General features: G+C 39.9%; 1 protein-coding gene across 14 annotated transcripts in view; it reads right to left on the bottom strand.

The window, feature by feature from the left end:
* Positions 1–20,283, bottom strand: part of Ca-beta (Calcium channel protein beta subunit) — a 189,850-nt gene extending 169,567 nt beyond the window's left edge. For all 14 annotated transcript variants that reach the window (XR_011237000.1, XR_011237002.1, XR_011237001.1 and 11 more), the window contains exons 1-2: positions 20,144–20,283; positions 13,263–13,383 (exon numbers count right to left, since the gene is read on the bottom strand). Coding sequence is in view for 10 of the 14 variants with exons in the window: in XM_069500043.1 (XP_069356144.1) it covers positions 13,263–13,340 (78 nt within the window). In the remaining 4 variants the exon portion in view is untranslated. The remainder of the gene's footprint in view (positions 1–13,262; positions 13,384–20,143) is intronic.
* Positions 20,284–20,713: the final 430 nt, after the last annotated feature.

The raw sequence follows: 20,713 nt of genomic DNA, 5'->3' as shown, positions 1-20,713 counted from the left end.
GTACTTTGAACGTCTTGCTCAAAATTTACAGAGTTGAAACGAGACAGAATTATGTCTTGCTGAAATATTACAAAATCTCTCACTGTCTCTTCATTGCTGATTTTTTTCGATTTCTAGATCCGTTTGCAAAATATGATGTTTTAAAGTGCTAATTTTTATTAGAGTCAAGTACTGGTGTACGGAAAAACTTATTTAAGTTTATGAATCGTACTTGTTGTAAACTGTAAATATTCTTCTTTAATAAATAAATAAATTCAAATACAAATACAAAGTGTCCCGCCCCTCTATCAGCCAAATGGTAGTAAGTTAAGAACGTGAAAAAAATTCACAGCAGTAGTAGGTACCTACATAATATATATAATCAATTTTAAAGGAAAACTATCATGGCTAAATAGAGTTCACAGGTTAAGGAGTTATATCTGTTTTTCGAGGTTAATTGTGACTACGGAACCCTACACTGCGCATGGCCCGCCACGCACTTGGCCGGTTTTTTTACGTAATGACCAATTTACTAGATTTAAAGAGCGTGCAATACTTTTGAAAACCAATAAAAGAATATTTTAATAATTTGCGCATTAGGTAAAGTAGGTAAGTACCTATTAAGTATAATAATGGGGCCGATTCTCTAGTACACAATCTCTAAACTAAACTAAATTAACAGGTCTAAATCTAGTGCTTTCCTTTTCCCCAAGCAACATTATGAAAGGGATAGCAATAGATTTAGACGTGATATTTTAGTTTAGTTTAGAGATTGTGTACAAAGGAACTAGCCACATTATCAAAATTTCTAATACAAATATGAGTCATTATAGTAATATGGCGAATTCTACTTATGGCAAGCGCCTTAAATAAAAATGGAAAGACTGGGTTCGTAGACCTGTCATTTGTCATAAATATAGTTTTATATTTTTACTCGCTTATGCTTGCGACTTCGCCTGCGTGGACTAGCGCAAATTGCAACCCCCTTTTTTACCCCTTTAGGGGTTAAATCTTCGAAAATTCTTTCTTAGCGGATGCCTACGACATAATAGCTATCTGCATGCCAAATTTCAGCCCGATCCGTCCAGTAGTTTGAGCTGTGCGTTGATAGATCAGTCAGTCACTCAGTCACCTTTTCCTTTTATATATTTAGATATATTTGTCAGTCAGTCAGTCAGTCAGCACTTTGAATTTTATATATATTATAAATAAATAAAAATTTTTTTTTATTCAATTAAACTTTTACAAGTACCTTCTTTGGAATCGTCAAATGCATCTACCACTGGTAAAAAAAGAAACTGGTGGAAAAGTAAGTAAGCACATAGTCTTAATTCCTTCAGAGAAACTCCTACCTAATCATCATCATCATCATCATCATCATCATCATCATCATCATCATCCTCATCATCATCATCATCATCCAAATTCATGACGCGCAAATGTGGCCGTAGCTTTAGACGATAGTTTACGCGAGTTACAGCCATACAGCAATGGTAAAACTGACAGGAAAGTATCACCTGATGGACGCCTGTCAATCAACGGTATAAACTATAAAGTAAAGGAAACCGATAGTTAGTTAGTTAAGAATTATTATCTACTAAATCGCAATCAGATATTAATTTTATAGCGTTATTAATTCGTTTTAAACTTTTAACTGTCGATTTCAACTTGTTAATTATAATTCTTCTTAATTGACAACATTCAATTAACCCAAAATTAGGTCTATAAAAGAAAATACAACTTCTTCAATGTGCGGTTAGGTTAGCACGTTGATAGTAGGTAAGTTATGCGACAGGTCGACATAGCAATCAGGGTGGGGACGCCCCGCACACCCGCACAGCCCCCGCACTAACCCGGTGCGGGACAGAGGTCTTTTATGACACATTAAAAAAAAAGTTACTGTCATAATGTAAATACTAGAATTGAAAATAAATTTGTAATGCCCGCCTCTAGGCTAAGTAAAGTTAGTAATTCACTTGCTCATAATTCTATACTTTTTTATAATAAGCTTCCAGAAAACATATTGGCTCTCAACAAGTTCAAAGTTTTCATAAAACGTAAACTAATTGAAAAATCCTATTACAATAAAATTGTAAAGGATTATTTAAATGATAAGCAAGCTTGGGAAAGAGTTGCATAACGGCTTTGTGATAGTTCTAATATGTTAAATTGATGATTTTGTAAAGTGGTGATAATAAAAAGAATGCCCGGCTGAGTTTGTTTTGGGCTCTTCTCAGACCAGGGCGCGTTTGGAACCCTCGTAGCTTTAGTTTTAAGTTTGCGTAATAATTATCACCACTATATCTTACAAATCCAACAACTGACAATCGAAAAGACTAATTTATTACCTATTTTGAATAAATCATTTGACTTTGACTTTGACACATTCTGTGAAAATTTCAACAAGATACAGCCCACAGACAGACGGACGGACAGCGGTGTCTTAGTAATAGGGTCCCGTTGGCACCCTTTGAACCCCAAAAACTATTAAAAGCTTTACAACATAATATGACATCATGTCATTTTATAGTTATTGGACAAATTCACGATTCATGTAGTACCACCGTGCAAGTTGGTAACTCTCGTAGATTCACGCGGCGAATGGTCATAGCACGTATGTTACAATATTTATTGCCTATAAATCTCCGATGGCTCATTAGCTCATGTGTGGGCACCTTTACCATCTCGCCCAAACGCGTTTACTTGTTTTACTCTAAGAGCTAGTGAACGATTTGCGTTAAGGCGATATATGCGAATGAAGTTGTACACGAGTGCTCTAAAGGTGCTGATAAACTTGAGCATTCAATTCAGTTGTAATGAGCTTTCGTGCGAATGTTACATACCAGAAAAATACGAGAACATTTTAGCGAGCATTCTATCGAGCGTTCTGGGGAACATTCTAGCGAGCACACGCGACCGTCAAGTCTGACATCTTCATGAAGAATAGACGAGCATTCGCTAGAATGCTCAAGATGTCCTATGACGACCTCCCTGGCGCAGTGGTGAGCGCTGTGGTCTTAATAGTGGGAGGTCCCGGGTTCGATTCCTGGCAGGGGTTTAGAATTTTATAATTTCTAAATTTCTGGTCTGGTCTGGTGGGAGGCTTCGGCCGTGGCTAGTTACCACCCTACCGGCAAAGCCGTGCCGCCAAGCGATTTAGCGTTCCGGTACGATGCCGTGTAGAAACCAAAGGGGTATGGGTTTAATAAAAACTGCCATACCCCTTCCAGGTTAGCCCGCTATCATCTTAGACTGCATCATCACTTACCACCAGGTGAGATTGCAGTCAAGGGCTAACTTGTATTTGAATAAATAAAAAATAAAAAAAAGATGTTCGTAGCAATATTTGGCTCTATGCTTGGCTCGGCTCGTTGTTCAGTTCGACAAAAATAAAAACGGCGAATGCTCGATGTTCTGTTACAAGTGAATGCTCAAGTTTATCAGCACCTTAAGACGCGTTGCGGACGCCTGACGGGGTACAGGAGCTGTAGTTTTGGCCACCCGAGCGCAAATTTGTTGCACGCTTTTTATAAATATTTATAATTATTTAAAAGTCTATGTGCTCTGTTACTATAAAATAAAACCGTAATCCCTTAGTGTAAACTTTAAACGTAAATACGAAATTTTATTGAAATTGGTTTTATATCAATTGAATAAAACCGGATTTTCTCCTAATGGTTGTGTAAAAAATGCGTATTTTGGGGAAATATCGCGATTTTTTTGTATTGAGCCAAATTGTGTTTGTGCTATGGCCCCAAATAAATGAGTAAGTAATTTTTTTAACTAGTGTTAAGTCCCGGATAAACAATAATGTAATAACAAAAAATAATGGGCCCGCTGCTCGATTGCGGTAAAAAGACGGCTACAGTTCGACGATCACAATCACCTCTGATTGGCTACAATGCATTGTTGCAACAATAATACCTTAAATTCAGCCAGTCACAACAATGGCGTTTGTAATAATGATTGATGAGCTGCAGGTTTTCCGGAATCGAGCAGCAAGTTCACGGATCAAGTAAGACTAGAAATTAAGCACTTAAGTAAAAGTGGAAAGTAGTATAAGTCACGCGGGGTGATTACGTAAAACGTTGCAGTAGCGACAGCAATGCGACAGCAGTAGCAATGCGACAGTTCATTTGCTGTCTCTCTTGTTCTTCTTCTTATTTTGCTTTGTGGCTATTGCTGTCTCTCTCTCTAGCCGAACGTTTGACAGCAATGATCGCGAGATTGACGCCTGTCGCAATCCTGGCGCAAGATACGTAATCACCCCGCCGCGTGATGAAATTAAGTGACTAGCTCTCAGATCAAAAACGCATTTAGCAATTTTATTTAAAGTTTTTATTCTTTCCATCGCCATTTTGGTCGGGTTCAACGTTACGGCGACAGTTGGCGTTCTATTAGAGCCGCGTCGTAAAACATTGAAGGCCTCTGTTTGGCGCACAGATAGCCTTTGTCGACGATTCCGAGATACTAGCATTTCATAAACCGACCTCCTTGAATTTACAAAAGCCCGAAAGAATTTGTAATAACATACGTTTTAACAATAACCTCGAATTCATCTCTATATACTTATCCCGGCTATACTATTTTTTAACCCACTTCCAAAAAGAGGTGGTTCTCAATTAAGCCCGTCTTGTTAAACTAAATAAATCTAGGTAAATATAAAAGGAAAAGGTGACTGACTGACTGACTGACTGATCTATCAACGCACAGCTCAAACTACTGGATGAATCGGGCTGAAATTTGGTATGCAGACGCTATAAAATTATGAAGTAGACATCCGCTAAGAAAGGAACTCAGCGTCTAAGGGGGTGAAATAGGGGTATGAAATTTGTGTAGTCCACGCGGACTGAGCTAGTAAGATATACTTAATTAGTTGCTGAAAAATGGTAATCGTTCAGTTGATAGTACCCAACTCGTATTTATTTTACGGCCTTTATCTATCTACATCCGCTTAAGCAGTTAATACATCAAACAATCAAATTCAATAGGCTGAAATGGTTTGATTACAGTTTCCTTTGAATCCCGAAGGTCTCAACAACGGTACTTATCAAAGTACGTCATGTTTGATGTTTCTAAGAAATAATTCGTATATTTGGAGATGGCCAAATAAGCGACCGCACGGGCGGCCGAGCCGAGGACGGATAATTGTAGTAGTAATTGCGCAAAATTCGCGAATCGCCATATTTTAATTGCTCCGAGACCAGCGCGACGAACGATGACGTCGCGACGAATGTTAAGGCGATGCACGTAAGTATGCAACTTTCGTTTAAACTATCGTGAGTGATTTACATTAAACATATCCCACACCCAGCTTTACAGTTTACTTACGTGTTAGCCCGACTTGTTTCGAACCCATCCGGGGTCCTTTTTCACAGGTTCGCGCACGCACGCGTCACGGTTTGATGCGTCGCGGTTGACGCGTGCGCGAACTTATTCCCTGTGAAAAAGGACCCCGGATGGGTTCGAAACTAGTCGGGCTAACGTCGACTAAACACGTGAGTAAAGCCGGGTGTGAGATATGTATTATGTAACTCTCGGTTTGATCCTGAATCGACGATATGTCAAATATTTAGCTATGGCGACGTGAAATCAAAGAAAAATAGGGCTACATTAAGGGCGCCTACGTCAGATGTACAACATTTCATGCCTGCCAGTGACGTCGAAGCCTAGACGTTTTGTTAAAAGCGATTTAGAGCGGTTCAAGAAATCGTACGCATAACTCAATGGGGTATTTGACTCCAATTTTTTTATTACCTACTTAATTATAAAGTAGGATAAAAATAATGACGTAAACTGAAAAAACTAATTAAATCGATCAAATAACAAAAAAGTTATAAGCATTTAAATATTTCTGATTAGACAGAGATAGCGATATAGTATTTGACATCACACCTAACTAATGTCATAGTAGCTTCGTGCGGTTTCATACAAATTTTCGTTTTGCGAGAAAGGGATAGGAGACCCTCCCACTCTAAAATTAAAATGCCTGTAACATTGTAAATCTTTGTTGGATTTTAATATTTTTTTCAGCGTACCTACGTCATTATTTTTATCCTAATTTATAATAAAGTAATAATATTTATCAAATTCAAAAATAGTCAAATACCCAATTATCACAAGCAATAATCACCATTACATTATCGCGTCAAAATGTTTACATACAGGCAAGAACTAAATTCTCACGTCTACTTTTGAGATGAGTCATGCGAGATTCGCAAGTAAAATATCGCGATAATTTCCTGCATCTGTTTACACAGCGAAATTATAGTAAGAAGATTCTAGCTTACGACAATTTCGACTTGTATAAACATGATTGGAATAGATATAAGATAGTTAGATAGTAAATGTAATAGATAATTGTAAAAATCCATTACAGGATTTATGAGTAACATCTAGTCTGCCCTTAACAGACAACACAAAGTGTGGGTGGTGCAAAATGACCGTTTATGTAATTTTAAATTTGCTGTTCGACGCGTCAATGACTATCACAGATAATAGTTATTGCAACCCCAGATTGCTTTATATTCCCAATTAAGAGAAAAAAAAACCGGGCAAGTGCGAGTCAGGCTCGCGCACCGAGAGTTCCCAACTACAGTCGTATTTTTTCGACATTTTGCAATGATAAATCCAAAACTATTAGGTAAGTATTGTGATCTTTTTTTGTCTTCCTGCTTTGTTTTTTTGTTCTGTTTTTTGTTTTGTTTTGTTTATGTACGTTTGTCTGGTGTTGTTATGTTTTGTACTGTGCGCTATGCTATGGTCCCAAATAAAAGGTTATTTTATTATTTATTTAAGTATGCATAAAAATAAATAAAATCTGTTTTTGAATGTACAGGCCCCTTTCATGTGATACCCCACTTGGTATAGTTATCTTACTTAAATTATAAAAAAATTATAAAAAAATTGTTCATGAACACATTTTTAATTTTTTTTTGTGATGTAACCACAAATTCACGGTTTTCGGATTTATTCCTATGCTTGTGCTATAAGACCTACCTACCGTTCTACCTGCCAAATTTCATAATTCTAGGTCAACGGGAAGTACGCTTTTTCTTGACAGACAGACAACAAAGTGATCCTATAAGGGTTCCTTTTTTCCTTTTGAGGTACGGAACCCTAAAAATTCATAAAATTTTGAATAACGGATCTTAGTATTACACCCACCTTATCTTGAATGATAGTGTCATTCTTAAAAAGACAGAAAGCTGAGCTGTTTTTCTCTATGCACTTCTGCTTCGTACAGGGTGTAACCAGAACGCTAGCAAATAAAACATCTGACTGGCGGTAGAGGTCAACGAACGTTGCGTAAATAGGCCACTCGGAGTCAATGCTGCGACGTAGGGGGCATTGACATTTGAAAAACACTAAATCACTGAAATTTCAAAATGAGGCAAATGGTTATTGGTATTGGATTGTGTTTAAGTAATATAACAATAACGCTAAGTTTTTGCTAGCGTTCTGATTACACCCTGTATATACCTATTATTCTGTGAAAGTTTCAACCCTCTATTCTATTACGGTTAACGAGATACAGCCCGCTGACAGACAGACGACAGACGGACGGACGGATAACGGAGGCTTAGTAATAGGGTCCCGTTGGCACTCTTCGGGTACGGAACCCAACAAAGCAAGGACCTTCGCTATCATAACACTGTGGATAGCGTGACTTATGAATGGATTTGATTAGATTCGGTGATCTTCGGGCCTTAGTTCCGGTGTATTGACCTCGGGATGACCTTTACAGATTACCTATATAGACAAGCGATGATCTATTTTTATTAGGGTTCCGTACCTCAAAAGGAAAAACGGAACCCTTATAGGATCACTTTGTTGTCTGTCTGTCTGTCAAGAAACCTACAGGGTACTTCCCGTTGACCTAGAATCATGAAATTTGGCAGGTAGGTAGATCTTATAGCTGACATTTGGGAAAAAATCTGAAAACCGTGAATTTAGGGTTAGATCACAGAAAAAAAAAATTGTGGTCATGAACTAATAATTAGTATTTTCAACTTTCGAAGTGAGATAACTATATCAAATGGGGTATCATATGAAAGGTCTTCACCTGTACATTCTAAAACATATTTTTATTTATTTTCTGCATCATAGTTTTTGAATTGTCGTGCAAAATGTCGAAAAAATACGACTGTAGTACGGAACCCTCATTGCGCGAGCCTGACTGGCCGGTTTTTTAAAAAGCCATAGGTAATATTAGTGGTTCGACCAGAACTAAAGACCTCGCGGGCGTCCGCTTGTTCAAATGCTGAGAGCGGTAACGCAAGAGGTTCGCTTCACTATTACAGTGCGACAAGGCTATCTTGGCGCGTGGCGAAAATCGGAACTAACGTTGCCGTCAAGTGTCCCCTTTGTTCTTGTTTGAATATTCTAAGCCTTTGTGAGAAAGCATCGTGAGTTAAACCTGCATGCCTGAGAGTTCTCCATAAAGTTCTCATAGGTGTGTCATGTGTGAAGTCTGCCAATCCGCACATGGCCAGCGTGGTAGAATATGGCGAAAACCCTTCTCTGAGAGGAGACCCGTGCTCTGTAGTGAGCCGGTGTTAGGTTGATCATGATGATGATGATGATTATACTTATCAAATTATCTTTACAATTGACAATTAAAAAGTGTAGGTAGGTACTTGCTTGCAGTAAGTTTGCAGCTAATAACTTTAACTTAAAACTTACTAAAGGATGCCCGCGACTTCGTCCGCGTGGATTTAGGTTTTAAAAATCCCGTGGGAACTCGTTAATTTTCCGGAATAAAAAGAATCCTATGTCCTTCCCTCATCAGTATGGTTGTTTTTTTTTTTTTTTTTTAAAGAACATTAGCCATGTTAAATGACTAATATTCCCCTTTTTCCTCTCCAACTAAGCGTGAAGCTTGTGCTAGGAGTAGGTACGACAATAGTGCAACGGGCGGAGTTTGAACCGTCGACCTTTCGGTTTTCAGTCCACTCCTTTACCAGTTGAGCTATTAAGGCTCTAAAAAAGAGGCAAAGGTTAAACGGTTGGGCCGTGAAAATCAAGCAGACAGACAAACAGACAGACAGACAGACACACTTTCGACTTGCGCATATTTCCCGTGCGCAGACGGCGGCGGCGGCGGCGGGCGGGGCGCGGGGGTGGGCGTGTCTGCGCGCGCGCCGTTCCGTGAACACGCGCAAGGTCGTCTGTGCCGCAGCTATGTGTTGTGTGATGCACTACGTAGCACGTAGCGTCTACACAACGTAATTAGACTGGAAAATTATCTCACCAGTTTTTCATTAGGGTAATTTGGAGAATATCTTAGTCTACTTTTATCCCGGGAAATCAAAAAAAAATCTTCTCCCGCAGGATTTCTGAAAACCCGAATTCCGTGGCCGTGGCTTTGTCCGCGTGGACGAAGTCACGAGTATCATCTTCTAAATTTAAGTATAAAAGGAGAAGGTGACTGACTGACTGTACTATCAACGCACAGCTCAAACTACTGGATGGTGCTGAAATTTGGCATGCATATAGCTATTATGACGTAAGCATCCGCTATGAAAGGATTTTTGAAAATTCAACCCCTAAGGGGGTGAAATAGGGGTTTGAAATTTGTGTAGTCCACGCGGATGAAGTCGCGAGCATAAGCTAGTCTTTAAAAAAACTGAATGGTCAACTATGTCCGCTTCCCATAGATGGAAACCGGGCCTTAGGCACCTAAAGCTTATTCTATACATCTGTGCGAGTGTAAACAAAGAGTCAACTCTTTTTGTTTTTAAATAAAAAATAAAACAAATATCTCCCATCAGATAGTTACGAACGAGCTACCTACAAAAGAATAGTTAAACATCATTAAAAATCATCTCAGTCCCGAATCCCATGGCACCGTCAGCCCGTTACAATTTCCTATGGCGACGGAGGGGTTTTTTCTCCCGGTTACCATGGTTACGTAAGAATAGCGAACATAACTGTGCCGGTCGGGAGCGCGCATACCGCGGCCGGCGCGGGCGCAGGATCACCACAGTTTAGCAATTATACAGTAGGGCGACGCCTTTGAGGGGATGTAGAAAGAAAGAAAGAAAAACGTTTATTTTTTAAAGCTGTACCACACATTACCAGTTAGACCTGGTTAGGTTATCCCGGCGCCTCTAATACTTGAGTAGTAAAGTCTGTAAATGTAGAGGTAATATACCACCTCTATTTGCTGCTGACGCATTTTTTTTCTCGATGAAAAGTGAACCTTTTAAACCACACTTAGACCAAAGCACTAGATAAAAACTGAAACTGGTGTTTGCAAATTTGCAGCCCAAATAGCCGTACCTAGTCTGTGTTAGGGCTGACAAAGATCATCGACCTCACACGATTTATAGATTTTTAGATTTTTAGGTAGGCGTTGCTGGCTGGTACAAATGTGTACCTAGTCTAAAGATTAAGTTACTGTAACTACATGATTTTCACTAGTTTTAAAAATAGTAGAGACTGTATTTAGAACGTATCGACAAAATTTTGTTGACTTGATGGGTAACTGGTAATGGCTCCCTTCTGGAGACGCGTCGTACTATGCCATAATGTAACAAGGAAATGCTTCGGCAAGAACGCTCTCATACTTAGCCATGCGCGACAAGATGCACCACGCGACGCGTAAAGCGTCGCCTCTCCATAAAAGAGCCCTAAGGGTGAGAACTATAGAGCGCACTCTGAATTTGCTTAGACTTAAGACAGAGTTAAAACGAGACAGAGCTATATCTCTCACATAAATCTGTCTCGTTTTAACTCAATCTTAAGTCTGAGCAAAGTCAAAGTGCGCTCTATAGACCTCCAGCCTTAGTATTCAAACGAGAACCAAGCTACGTTTATATGAAGAGCGCGGGGGAGCGAGCTACGGTAACTTCTCTAGGCAGGCAACTTCTCTCTCTCTCTCTCTCTCTCACTTTCTCTCTCTATAAGGCAGTTAAAATTAGACTGGATTTACGTCAGGAATATAAATGTCTCTTTTTGATGTTCTTACGTCAAATTCAAAGCACGCTCTATAGACTTCAGCCTACAAGTCCTCCATTTTTCTCACTGTGCAAGCATTTTATTGTCCTACTGTACAGTAGCTAATCTACGTCACAATACAGTAGTGGTTGTGGTCTTTTTACCCGGTAGTTTTCTCGGAAAGACTCGCACGTATAATAAATTTGGGCGAGCACCGACGCCTCATTATGCGGTACGCCCTACATTCCGCTGCCGCACAATTTGACGAAAAAGTTCGCTTTGTTTTGGACTATTGTTTCACTTGATGAAGGTTAACTAATGTTTAGAAGTGACACACAGTAAATCAGTTTGACTTGCAGCTCGCGTAGGATAGGATAGGAGCTTCCAGCAATGCGTGTGTACAGTGGCGTGCAGGTCATAGAGGCATAAATGCACAGCTTACCCCAGTTGTAATAGCTCAATGCAAATTTTACATTATGACCTGCCAGTAAACAGGTTCCCCTAACTAATGCCTACCCTGGCTTCAAACCCTGTGCACGCCACTGCTTGACCTATTACATGGCATAATCATAAAGTAAGGATTTTTTTTTTTAATTCAGATACAAGCCCTTGACTGCAATCTCACCTGGTGGTAAGTGACGATACAATCTAAGATGGAAGCGGGCTAACCTGAAAGGAGTATGGTAGTTTTTAATAAACCCATGCCCCTTTGGTTTCTACACGGCATCGTACTGGAACGCTAAATCGCTTGGCGGCACGGCTTTGGGTGGTAATTAGCCACGGCCGAAGCCTCCCACCAGACCAGACCAGAAATTTAAAAATTATAATAAAAAAATAGCTTGTATCTGAATAAAATAAATTACTAAACTTAAGTTTTGTAACAATTATTAATAAGCCACTTCTATAATATCCTTCTAAGCAGCACATTATACTTGATACGGAACCATCGGTTTAATTCTAAGTCCGAAACACTCATCCTTCGAAACAAAATAAAACATTAAATTATCCTGAGCATTTTTCTAAGTCAATTAAATGCCCCAAGATGGCGGCGGTTGTCGTCGGTTTTTTGGAACAATTTGAATGTTTTACTGTTATTATAGTTATGCTATGTTAGCGGTCGGCTGAGTATTCTAGGTATAGGTATTAGAAAAAGTTTAATCTATGACTTTCCTGTAACTCGCTAAAGTTACCGCGCTGTTGATGAAATGTTAACAATGTGTGTCGGTAAAAGATTAAAGTTATGCAAGGAGGTTCGCTCTTTGTTTTTAAGATTTTTTTTTTTAATTATTTTATAAGAATATTAGCCATGTTAAATGACTAATATTCCCCTTTCCTCTCCAACTAAGCGTCAGGCTTGTGCTAGGAGTAGGTACGACAATAGTGCAACGGGCGGGGTTTGAACCGTCGACCTTTCGGTTTTCAGTCCACTCCTTTACCGGTTGAGCTATTGAGGCTCTATATATTGCGTTCACTGATAAATTATTATACTGTGGCGGTATATAGGTAGGAGTCAGATCAGACAGGTCGAGATGGCAATCGGGGTATGAGACGGGGGACGCCCCGCCCTCACCGGGTTAGGTTAGTTGAGGTTATCGAGGGGGCTGTGCGGGTGTACGGAGCTCCCTGATTGCCATCTGGACCTGTCGCATACTATAAGGGTAGTCACAGAAGATATAATAGTACTGTAGTCTGTATAGTACATAGTAATAATATTAAGTAATATTAATTAAAAGAACTAAGTAGATAAATAAAAAAATATTTCAGAACCTATAAAATGTTTGAGCGGTCAATTTCGTAATTTAAAATTTTGAACAAAAGTACCCAGCGACAGTTTTGGGCACTTGGGCAGTTTATTTCGTAAAATTTTTTTGAACAGAAGTAGGTAGGTACGTGATCGGATACCTACCTAGTGACAGTTTTCAAGTTAAGGTATGATTCCGAACCACGCTGCACGCAGCAGCGCTGCCGCAACAGTGCTGTCACCAGTTATCACAGTCCTGTCGCGGCACTACACTGGTCCCCATACAATCTCTATAAGCTTATATGAGTATGACATTACCTTCCGAGCTAGGCAACAATGTTGCGGCAGCAATGTAGCGGAACGTTGCTGCCTAGCTCGGAATGTAATGTCATAATAATATAAGCTTATAGAGATTGTATGGGGTCCAGTGGTGCCGCGACAGGACTGTGACAGCTGGTGACAGCACTGTTGCGGCAGCGCTGCTGCGTGTAGCGTGGTTTGGAATCATACCTTTAGGTTTTTTTAAAAAGCTCAGTCTTAGCCTGTAAGAAGTTCATTCTGATGAACCGTCAGCAGAAAAAGCTGCAACATTAGTAGTTACCTGTGGGGCGGTGGGGTGGGGTTGGGAGCGGTGCTGGCGCGGCGTGTCGCGGGGCTCGTGCGCGCGCGCACCGCTCATGCTACGCTCATGCCGCGGCGCATGCCCGTGACGCGCCGCCGCGCTGCAACAACGACAATACAAACTACAGCTGCTGGCTTGGGTCGAACTGAAGGCGAGCCGGGAAAGTATTCGCAGCTCACACGGCTTGTGTTTATTGGTCAAGGGTTCTTTCAGTTTTTTGCTCATCCCTGTAAAATCGTTTTTTTTTCTTTTTTTTTTATTCAGATACAAGTTAGCCCTTGACTGCAATCTCACCTGATGGTAAGTGATGATGCACTCTAAGATAATAGCGGGCTAACCTGGAAGGGGTATGGCAGTTTTTATTAAACCCATACCCCTTTGGTTTCTACACGGCATCGTACCGGAACGCTAAATTGCTTGGCGGCTCTTCTTTGCCGGTAGGGTGGTAACTAGCCACGGCCGAAGCCTCCCACCAGAAGAAAATTGCAATCATTGCATTGTTTCGTGTTGCATTGTTTGCATTGCATCGATATAAATGACAAGATATGGTCAAGCGAAAAAAAAATTTCACAGTTTAGAAACAAAATAAATCAGCACCACCTCTTTAATTAACCTAGTTGAGTAGTGACACTATGTTACTGAACAGACTTTAAGTACCTCTGCTTGAGCGAGAGGGACTGAGGGGGCCACGCTAGTTGCATATCTGTGTATTTATTATATCTGTGATACAGGGTGATGCAGGTTTGACGAAATCGACCTACGATTATTTGTCACCAAAACCTGAGCCAGGTCGGAATAAGCGAAGCTCTGGTTGACACCCGGACGAGCAGACAAACAACTTTCAAATGTAGCTGCCGACGTTAACCTTTGGTCCCCCGCGGACACCGGCTCGGTGCGCCCGTCTCTACTGTTACCTTAGAAGTTATTTTTCTATAACGCTGATATGGAAAACAAAAGATATACAAGTCTTTCCTGCGCGTTCTCGCAGTGCTAAGCTATATGCTATACTCTCCATGGAAAGAATTTAATTACGTAATCCCATACAAATGACAGAGACGAAAATCTCAGTGCATTTTGACCCCGACCAATCTCAAACTTGTTTTCAAAAAAAAAAAAAACCGGCCAAGTGCGAGTCAGACTCGCGCACTGAGGGATCCGTATTACAATCGTATTTTATCGACATTTTGCACGATAAATCAAAAACTATTAAAAATAAAAATGCCTAAAAATAAATAAGAATCTGTTTAAAAAAACTGTTTTAATACCCCTTTTGGTATAGTACCTAATCTTACTTTGAAAGTTAAAAATAGTGCCAATATTATTTTGTTAATGAACACATTTTAATTTTTTTCTTGTGAAGTTGTGACCACGTGTGTGTGACCACAAATTCACGGTTTTTAGATTTATCCTCTCATGTCTGCTATAAGACCTACCTTCCTGTCAAATTTTACGATTATAGGTCAACGGGAAGTACCCTATAGGTTTCTTGACAGACAGACAGACAACACAGTGATCCTATAAGGTTTTCCTTTTGAGGTATGGAAAACAAAACGTATCTATTAAAAACGTAAACGTATTAAAAATGTATTAAAAACATTCGAATTGATATTCGAATACACATCATCTATCATCTTAGACTGCATCATCACTTACCACCAGGTGAGATTGCAGTCAAGGGCTAACTTGTATCTAAATAAAAATAAAAATAAATAAAAATAAATCGAAAACATAGTTTTATTTTAATACTAAGCCTCCAATGTCCATCCGTCACTCCATCCATCCGTCCACCCGTCTGTCTGTCAACAGGCTGTATCTCGTGAAGCGTAATAGGTAGAAAGTTGAAAATTTCATAGAATGTAAATATTTCTATTGCCGCTATAACAACAAATATGTTATAAAAATTGAAAAATAGCCACAATGCAAATATAAAAATATAAAATTGTTATTTCTTTTTAATCGCCTTCAAAAAGGAGGAGGTTTTCAATTCGTGGGAATCTTTGTTTTTTTTTTATTATTTTTTATGTAGGTATATTCCCCGATTACTCGATGACACCGGGACCGATTTTGAAAATTCTTTTTTATTTGTACAATAACCCTTCGTGTGCGAGTTCGATTCGCACTTGACTGATTTTTCTTTTCTGTTATTGCAATATGTTATTACTTACTTATCATCTTTGGTTGTAGTATATCAGCGTTCGTTTATCCGATCGTCCAATACTACTTTTCTCATGTATCGTATTATTTGTGAAAGTCGGAATTTATGTGCGTTACGTTTCGCCTATTCTATTTGACATTTTTATTTGAACATCGTGTCTCATAAATTAATATTACTATCGTTGTTACTTTATAAGAGCTACTTAACTATTATCACTGCAAAGCTTTGCCGAAGTGAAACTTCTTCACGTGAGAGAGAGCAAAATATAGGTAACAATCTACGACCTGATCATTTTTTGAACATGATCATGAACATTTGCAGCTAAAGTGTTTATAGGTACTATCTAATAGTGTAAATGCACAAGCGTGTCTGTCTTTCTGTTCCCTTTTCACGTCACTTGACTCTACCTATTACGGTTCACGAGCTACAGCCCACTGACAGACAAACAAATTGACGCATGGACGGATGCTCAGCGGAGACTTAGTAATAGGATCCCGTTGGCACCCTTCTGGTACGGAACCCTAAAAAGCTAGTCATCATCTCATGATCAACTCATCGCCGGCTCACTACAGAGCACGGGTCTCCTCTCAGTATGAGAAGGGTTTGATAGACTTCACACACCTTTGAGAACAATATAGAGAACTCTCAGGCATGCAGGTTTCCTCACGACGTTTTCCTTCACCGTTAAAGCTGACATTTAATTATTTAAAATGCACAATAAAGGTGCGGCCCGGTATCGAATCCTCGACCTCCGACTAGGAGGCGGATGTCCTAACCACTAGGCTATCATAGTTTCAAAAAGCTATGATAGCCTAATGGTTAGGACATCCGCATAGTCAGTACTCTGCAGTACCAGTGGCGTGCACAGGAGTTCAAGCCAGGGTATGCATTTAGGTATGAACTTATTTTACGGCAGCTTATAATGAAAAATAAGCATTGATTTATTACAATGAGGGTAAGCAGTGCGTTTATGCTTCTATGAGCTGCACGCCACTGTGCAGTACCCTTATTATAAATGTGAAAGTGTGTTTGTTTGTTGGTTTGTCCTTCAATCACGTCGCAACGGTGCAACGGATTGACGTGATTGATTTTTTGTATGATAAAGACCTGAAGAGTGACATAGGCTACTTTTTATCCCGGAAAATCAAATAGTTCCCACCGGATTTTTAAAAAACCAAATTCCACGCGGACGAAGTCGCGGGCGTCAGCTAGTAGGTAATAGTCTAAATATATAAAAGGAAAAGGTGACTGACTGACTGACTGACTGACTGAATGACTGACTGATCTATCAACGCACAGCTCAAACAACTGGACGGATCCGGCTGAAATTTGGCATGCAGATAGCTATTATGACGTAGGCATCCGCTAAGAAAGGATTTTTGATAATTCAACCCCTAAGGGGGTGAAATAGGGGTTTGAAATTTGTGTAGTCCACGCGGACGAAGTCGCGAGCATAAGCTAGTAGAACAATAATCCGCATAGTAGGACATAGTCTATATATATATGAAAGAAAAAGGTGACTGACTGACTGACTGACTGACTGATCTATCAACGCACAGCTCAAACTACTGGACGGATCGGGCTGAAATTTGCCATGCAGATAGCTATTATGTCGTAGGCATCCGCTAAGAAAGGATTTTTGAAAATTCAACCCCTAAGGGGGTGAAATAGGGGTCTGAAATTTGTGTAGTCCACGCGGACGAAGTCTCGAGCATAAGCTAGTAGGTAATCAAATTGTAGTAAATAGTGTCAGAGATAGGGTTGCAGAGGCTTCTGCAGATCTCTCGACCTTGACCGGAAAACCCCGTGCGGATGCAGTACTTTTCTACCAGTATAACTTGACCCGCCGTGAGGCTTACTATGCGTTTTCTTTATAACGCTGTCTCTGTCTTTCATTATGAATTAGATTAGGTCAGAGGCGTGAGGGAGGTCTTCTTGATTCGGTCATGTTCACGCAAAGTGACAGATGTTATGAAAATGAAGAGGGATGTGAGTCGGTCTATTTTGAATACTGAAAAATATTTAAATATCGAATAAATATTTAAATATCATCATCATCATCATCATCATCATCATCATCAGCCTGTGGATGTCCACTGTTGGACATAGGCCTTCCCTAAAGAGCGCCACCATACCCGGTCCTCTGCTTTCCTCAGCCAACCAATTCCCGCCAGTCGTTTTATGTCGTCGGTCCTTCGTGCTGGAGGGCGTCCCACACTACGCTTGCTCAGACGCGGTCTCCACTCAAGGACTTTCTGGCTCCAACGACCATCGCCTCTACGACAGGCATGACCTGCCCACTGCCACTTCAGCATACTAATAGTTTGGTCAACTTGGAAGGAAAACGTCGTGAGGAAACCTGCATGCCTGAGAGTTCTCTATATTGTTCTCAAAGGTGTGTGAAGTCTGTCAAACCCTTCTCATACTGAGAGGAGACCCGTGCTCTGTAGTGAGCCGGCGATGAGTTGATCATGATGATGATGACTAGCTTTTTAGGGTTCCGTACCAGAAGGGTGCCAACGGGATCCTATTACTAAGTCTCCGCTGAGCATCCGTCCATCCGTCAATTTGTTTGTCTGTCAGCGGGCTGTAGCTCGTGAACCGTAATAGGTAGAGTCAAGTGGCGTGAAAAGGGAACAGAAAGACAGACACGCTTGTGCATTTACACTATTAGTATAATGTATAATGCGGGAGCCGCAGCAGAAACAGCTGAAAACGGCAAGCGGCGCGTTTGCCGTGGAGACCCTGGGGCCATGGAGTCTTAGTGCTAAAAAAAATTTACGAGACATTTCACCGCGATTAATAGCCTCATCTGGTGACAGAAGGGCTGGCTCATTTTTTGCGCAACTGATCAGCCTGGCTGTCCAGCGCGGAAATGCAGCCAGTATTCTTGGCACCATAGTCACATAGATATCTACAAAATATTATTTATCTAGTTATGTTAATAGTCAGTATTGTGATTACCTTCCATTTTTAATAACGGGTAATACAAAAATTTAAGTACTTGTACATTCTAAAAAAATTAGTATAAACACTTTAGCTGCAAATGTTCATGGGGGGCGGTAATCGGGCGACCCTCCTGCTCGTTTGCTCGCTATCTCTAAAAAAAAAAACTAAAAAAAATAGGCATAGATTAATTAAAACACAAATATTTTCACAGTAAAGTAGGTATGGAAAGTCTTATACAATATGGAAATAAGCTATTTTGTAACATACAAAATAAGCTATTAAAATAAAACCTCGTAAATACAGACATTAAGATTATGATGATAATACTTTTAAAGTGTTTTTAGTTACAACGATAAGAGGTCGTATGCTAAATTTCATCGATGTTAGAAGATTTTGATAACCTCCCAAGTTGATAACCTCCCAAGACTGTGGTCTGTGGCCTTATAAGTGGAAGGTCCTGGGTTTTACCGGCAGAAGAAAATTTTGAATTATTTATGATTTCTATGCAGGTCTGCCCCACAATTGTGTAAGATAACAATTTCCTGCCCTTTGATTGGTTGATTCGCTGTTTACATTTTTTCACAGCCAATCAAAGGGCAGAATTTGTTGACGTATACGATAACGATTAATACGTTTTTATTACACAATATAAAACGAAAAGGTGACTGACTGACTGATCTATCAACGCACAGCTCTAACTACTGGACGAATCAGGCTGAAATTTAGCATGCAGATACCTATTGTGACGTCGACATCCTCTAAGAAAGGATTTTTAAAAAATTCAACCCCTAAGGGGGTAAAATAGGGGTTCGAAATTTGTGTAGTCCACGCGGATGAAGTCGCGGGCATAAGCTAGTATTTACATATTTAGCATTCCAGTACAAAAACCATCATAGCACCACCATAAGTATTATCATGATCAACCCATCGCCGTCCTACTACTAAGCACGAAGCACTCTACTCAAAATGAGAACGGTTTAGGCTATAGTCCGCCGCGCTGGCCCAGTGCGAATTGGCAGACCTTACAGACCTTTGAGAAAGAACAATTAAGTATGGATCATGCAAGTTTTTCTCACGACGTTTTCCTTCACTGTTAGAAGCAAGTTATTTAATTGCCCGAAAAGTTAGAGATGCGTGCCCGGGATCGAACTCCCGACCACCTCAACAGGAGGCCGACGTCTTAACCACAAGGCGAGCACCACTCTTCATACTGTAGACTGCATCGTCACATACCACCAAGTGCGAGATAAGTTCTAACATTTTAACACTGAACAAAATAGACTAAAGATTAGATATAACTAAAAACTAACATAGTTTTGATTATACATAAATTGTTGTTTAAGTTTTATCAACATATTTGTATGGCGCAAAGCTGCGATAGACATGCGCAGTAGGCATCTTTATAATATGAAAATTATTATCAAAAATAGTACTTTTTATGTATTAAAACGATTTCAAAATAGTTAATTGATAACACATATTTGACTACAGAAAATAATTCAATTTGTTCGTTAAATAAATCTTGAAAAATTTAATATTTGGTAGAGTAAACGCATTTGTATATGAAAATCGAAAAAATTGATTTTCTTTCTCTAAAATTGCTTTGTTAACTTATTAGCACTAGAACCTTATGTAATATTTCATGGAAAATATGCATAGGTGTGTTAATAAAACGTTTATTTACGTTCGCTGATAATATCCAGCCAAAGTAACACAACAAAAATCATCAATCAACCAACAGTGTAACAATACTTACACTGAACACTGGTAGCACTGAGTCTATGTGGAACTGAAACTATGATAGTTCACTACACTATAGTTTTTCACTAATAGCTAGTTTATCACTCAATGCACTTTTTTACTGAATTTTCACGGGGCCTGCAGTTTTCAGGCGGTATCACTGACATTTGTCATGTGCGGGGTTTCCTTCGGGCGTGCTCGGTTGTGTTCGGGCGTTTTCGGGGGTGTTCGTGATGGGTCGGGTGATATTGATCGGGCGCTACCGTCGGGCGCCCGGCGGTCCGTCGCCGGTGGCGCCCCAGTCGGCGTTAATGAAAGCTGATGGATCTCTATTATTTAGCCGATGAGATGTTGAAGATTATGTTACTCGTCACAGATAGGATAAAGTGACTGTTAAAAAAGAGGTCATTTGTCCACTGTTATACTTTATGTTCAAACTTAGTCATCATCATTCTGTAGACGTCCACTGCTAGATAGATCTTTTGTAGAGACTTCTACAGTTCACACGCCACGGTTTTACGCCTACTACGGAAAAACGGCGGCATGCTTTATTTTTCTGTATGGAAAATAAAAAATCCCGCCGCCT

This window comes from Maniola hyperantus, chromosome 1 (assembly GCF_902806685.2).
Source record: "Maniola hyperantus chromosome 1, iAphHyp1.2, whole genome shotgun sequence".
NCBI classification, from domain to species: domain Eukaryota; kingdom Metazoa; phylum Arthropoda; class Insecta; order Lepidoptera; family Nymphalidae; genus Maniola; species Maniola hyperantus.
Note: the sequence above shows the minus strand (reverse complement) of the source record. Positions and strands in the feature narration are given on the sequence as shown.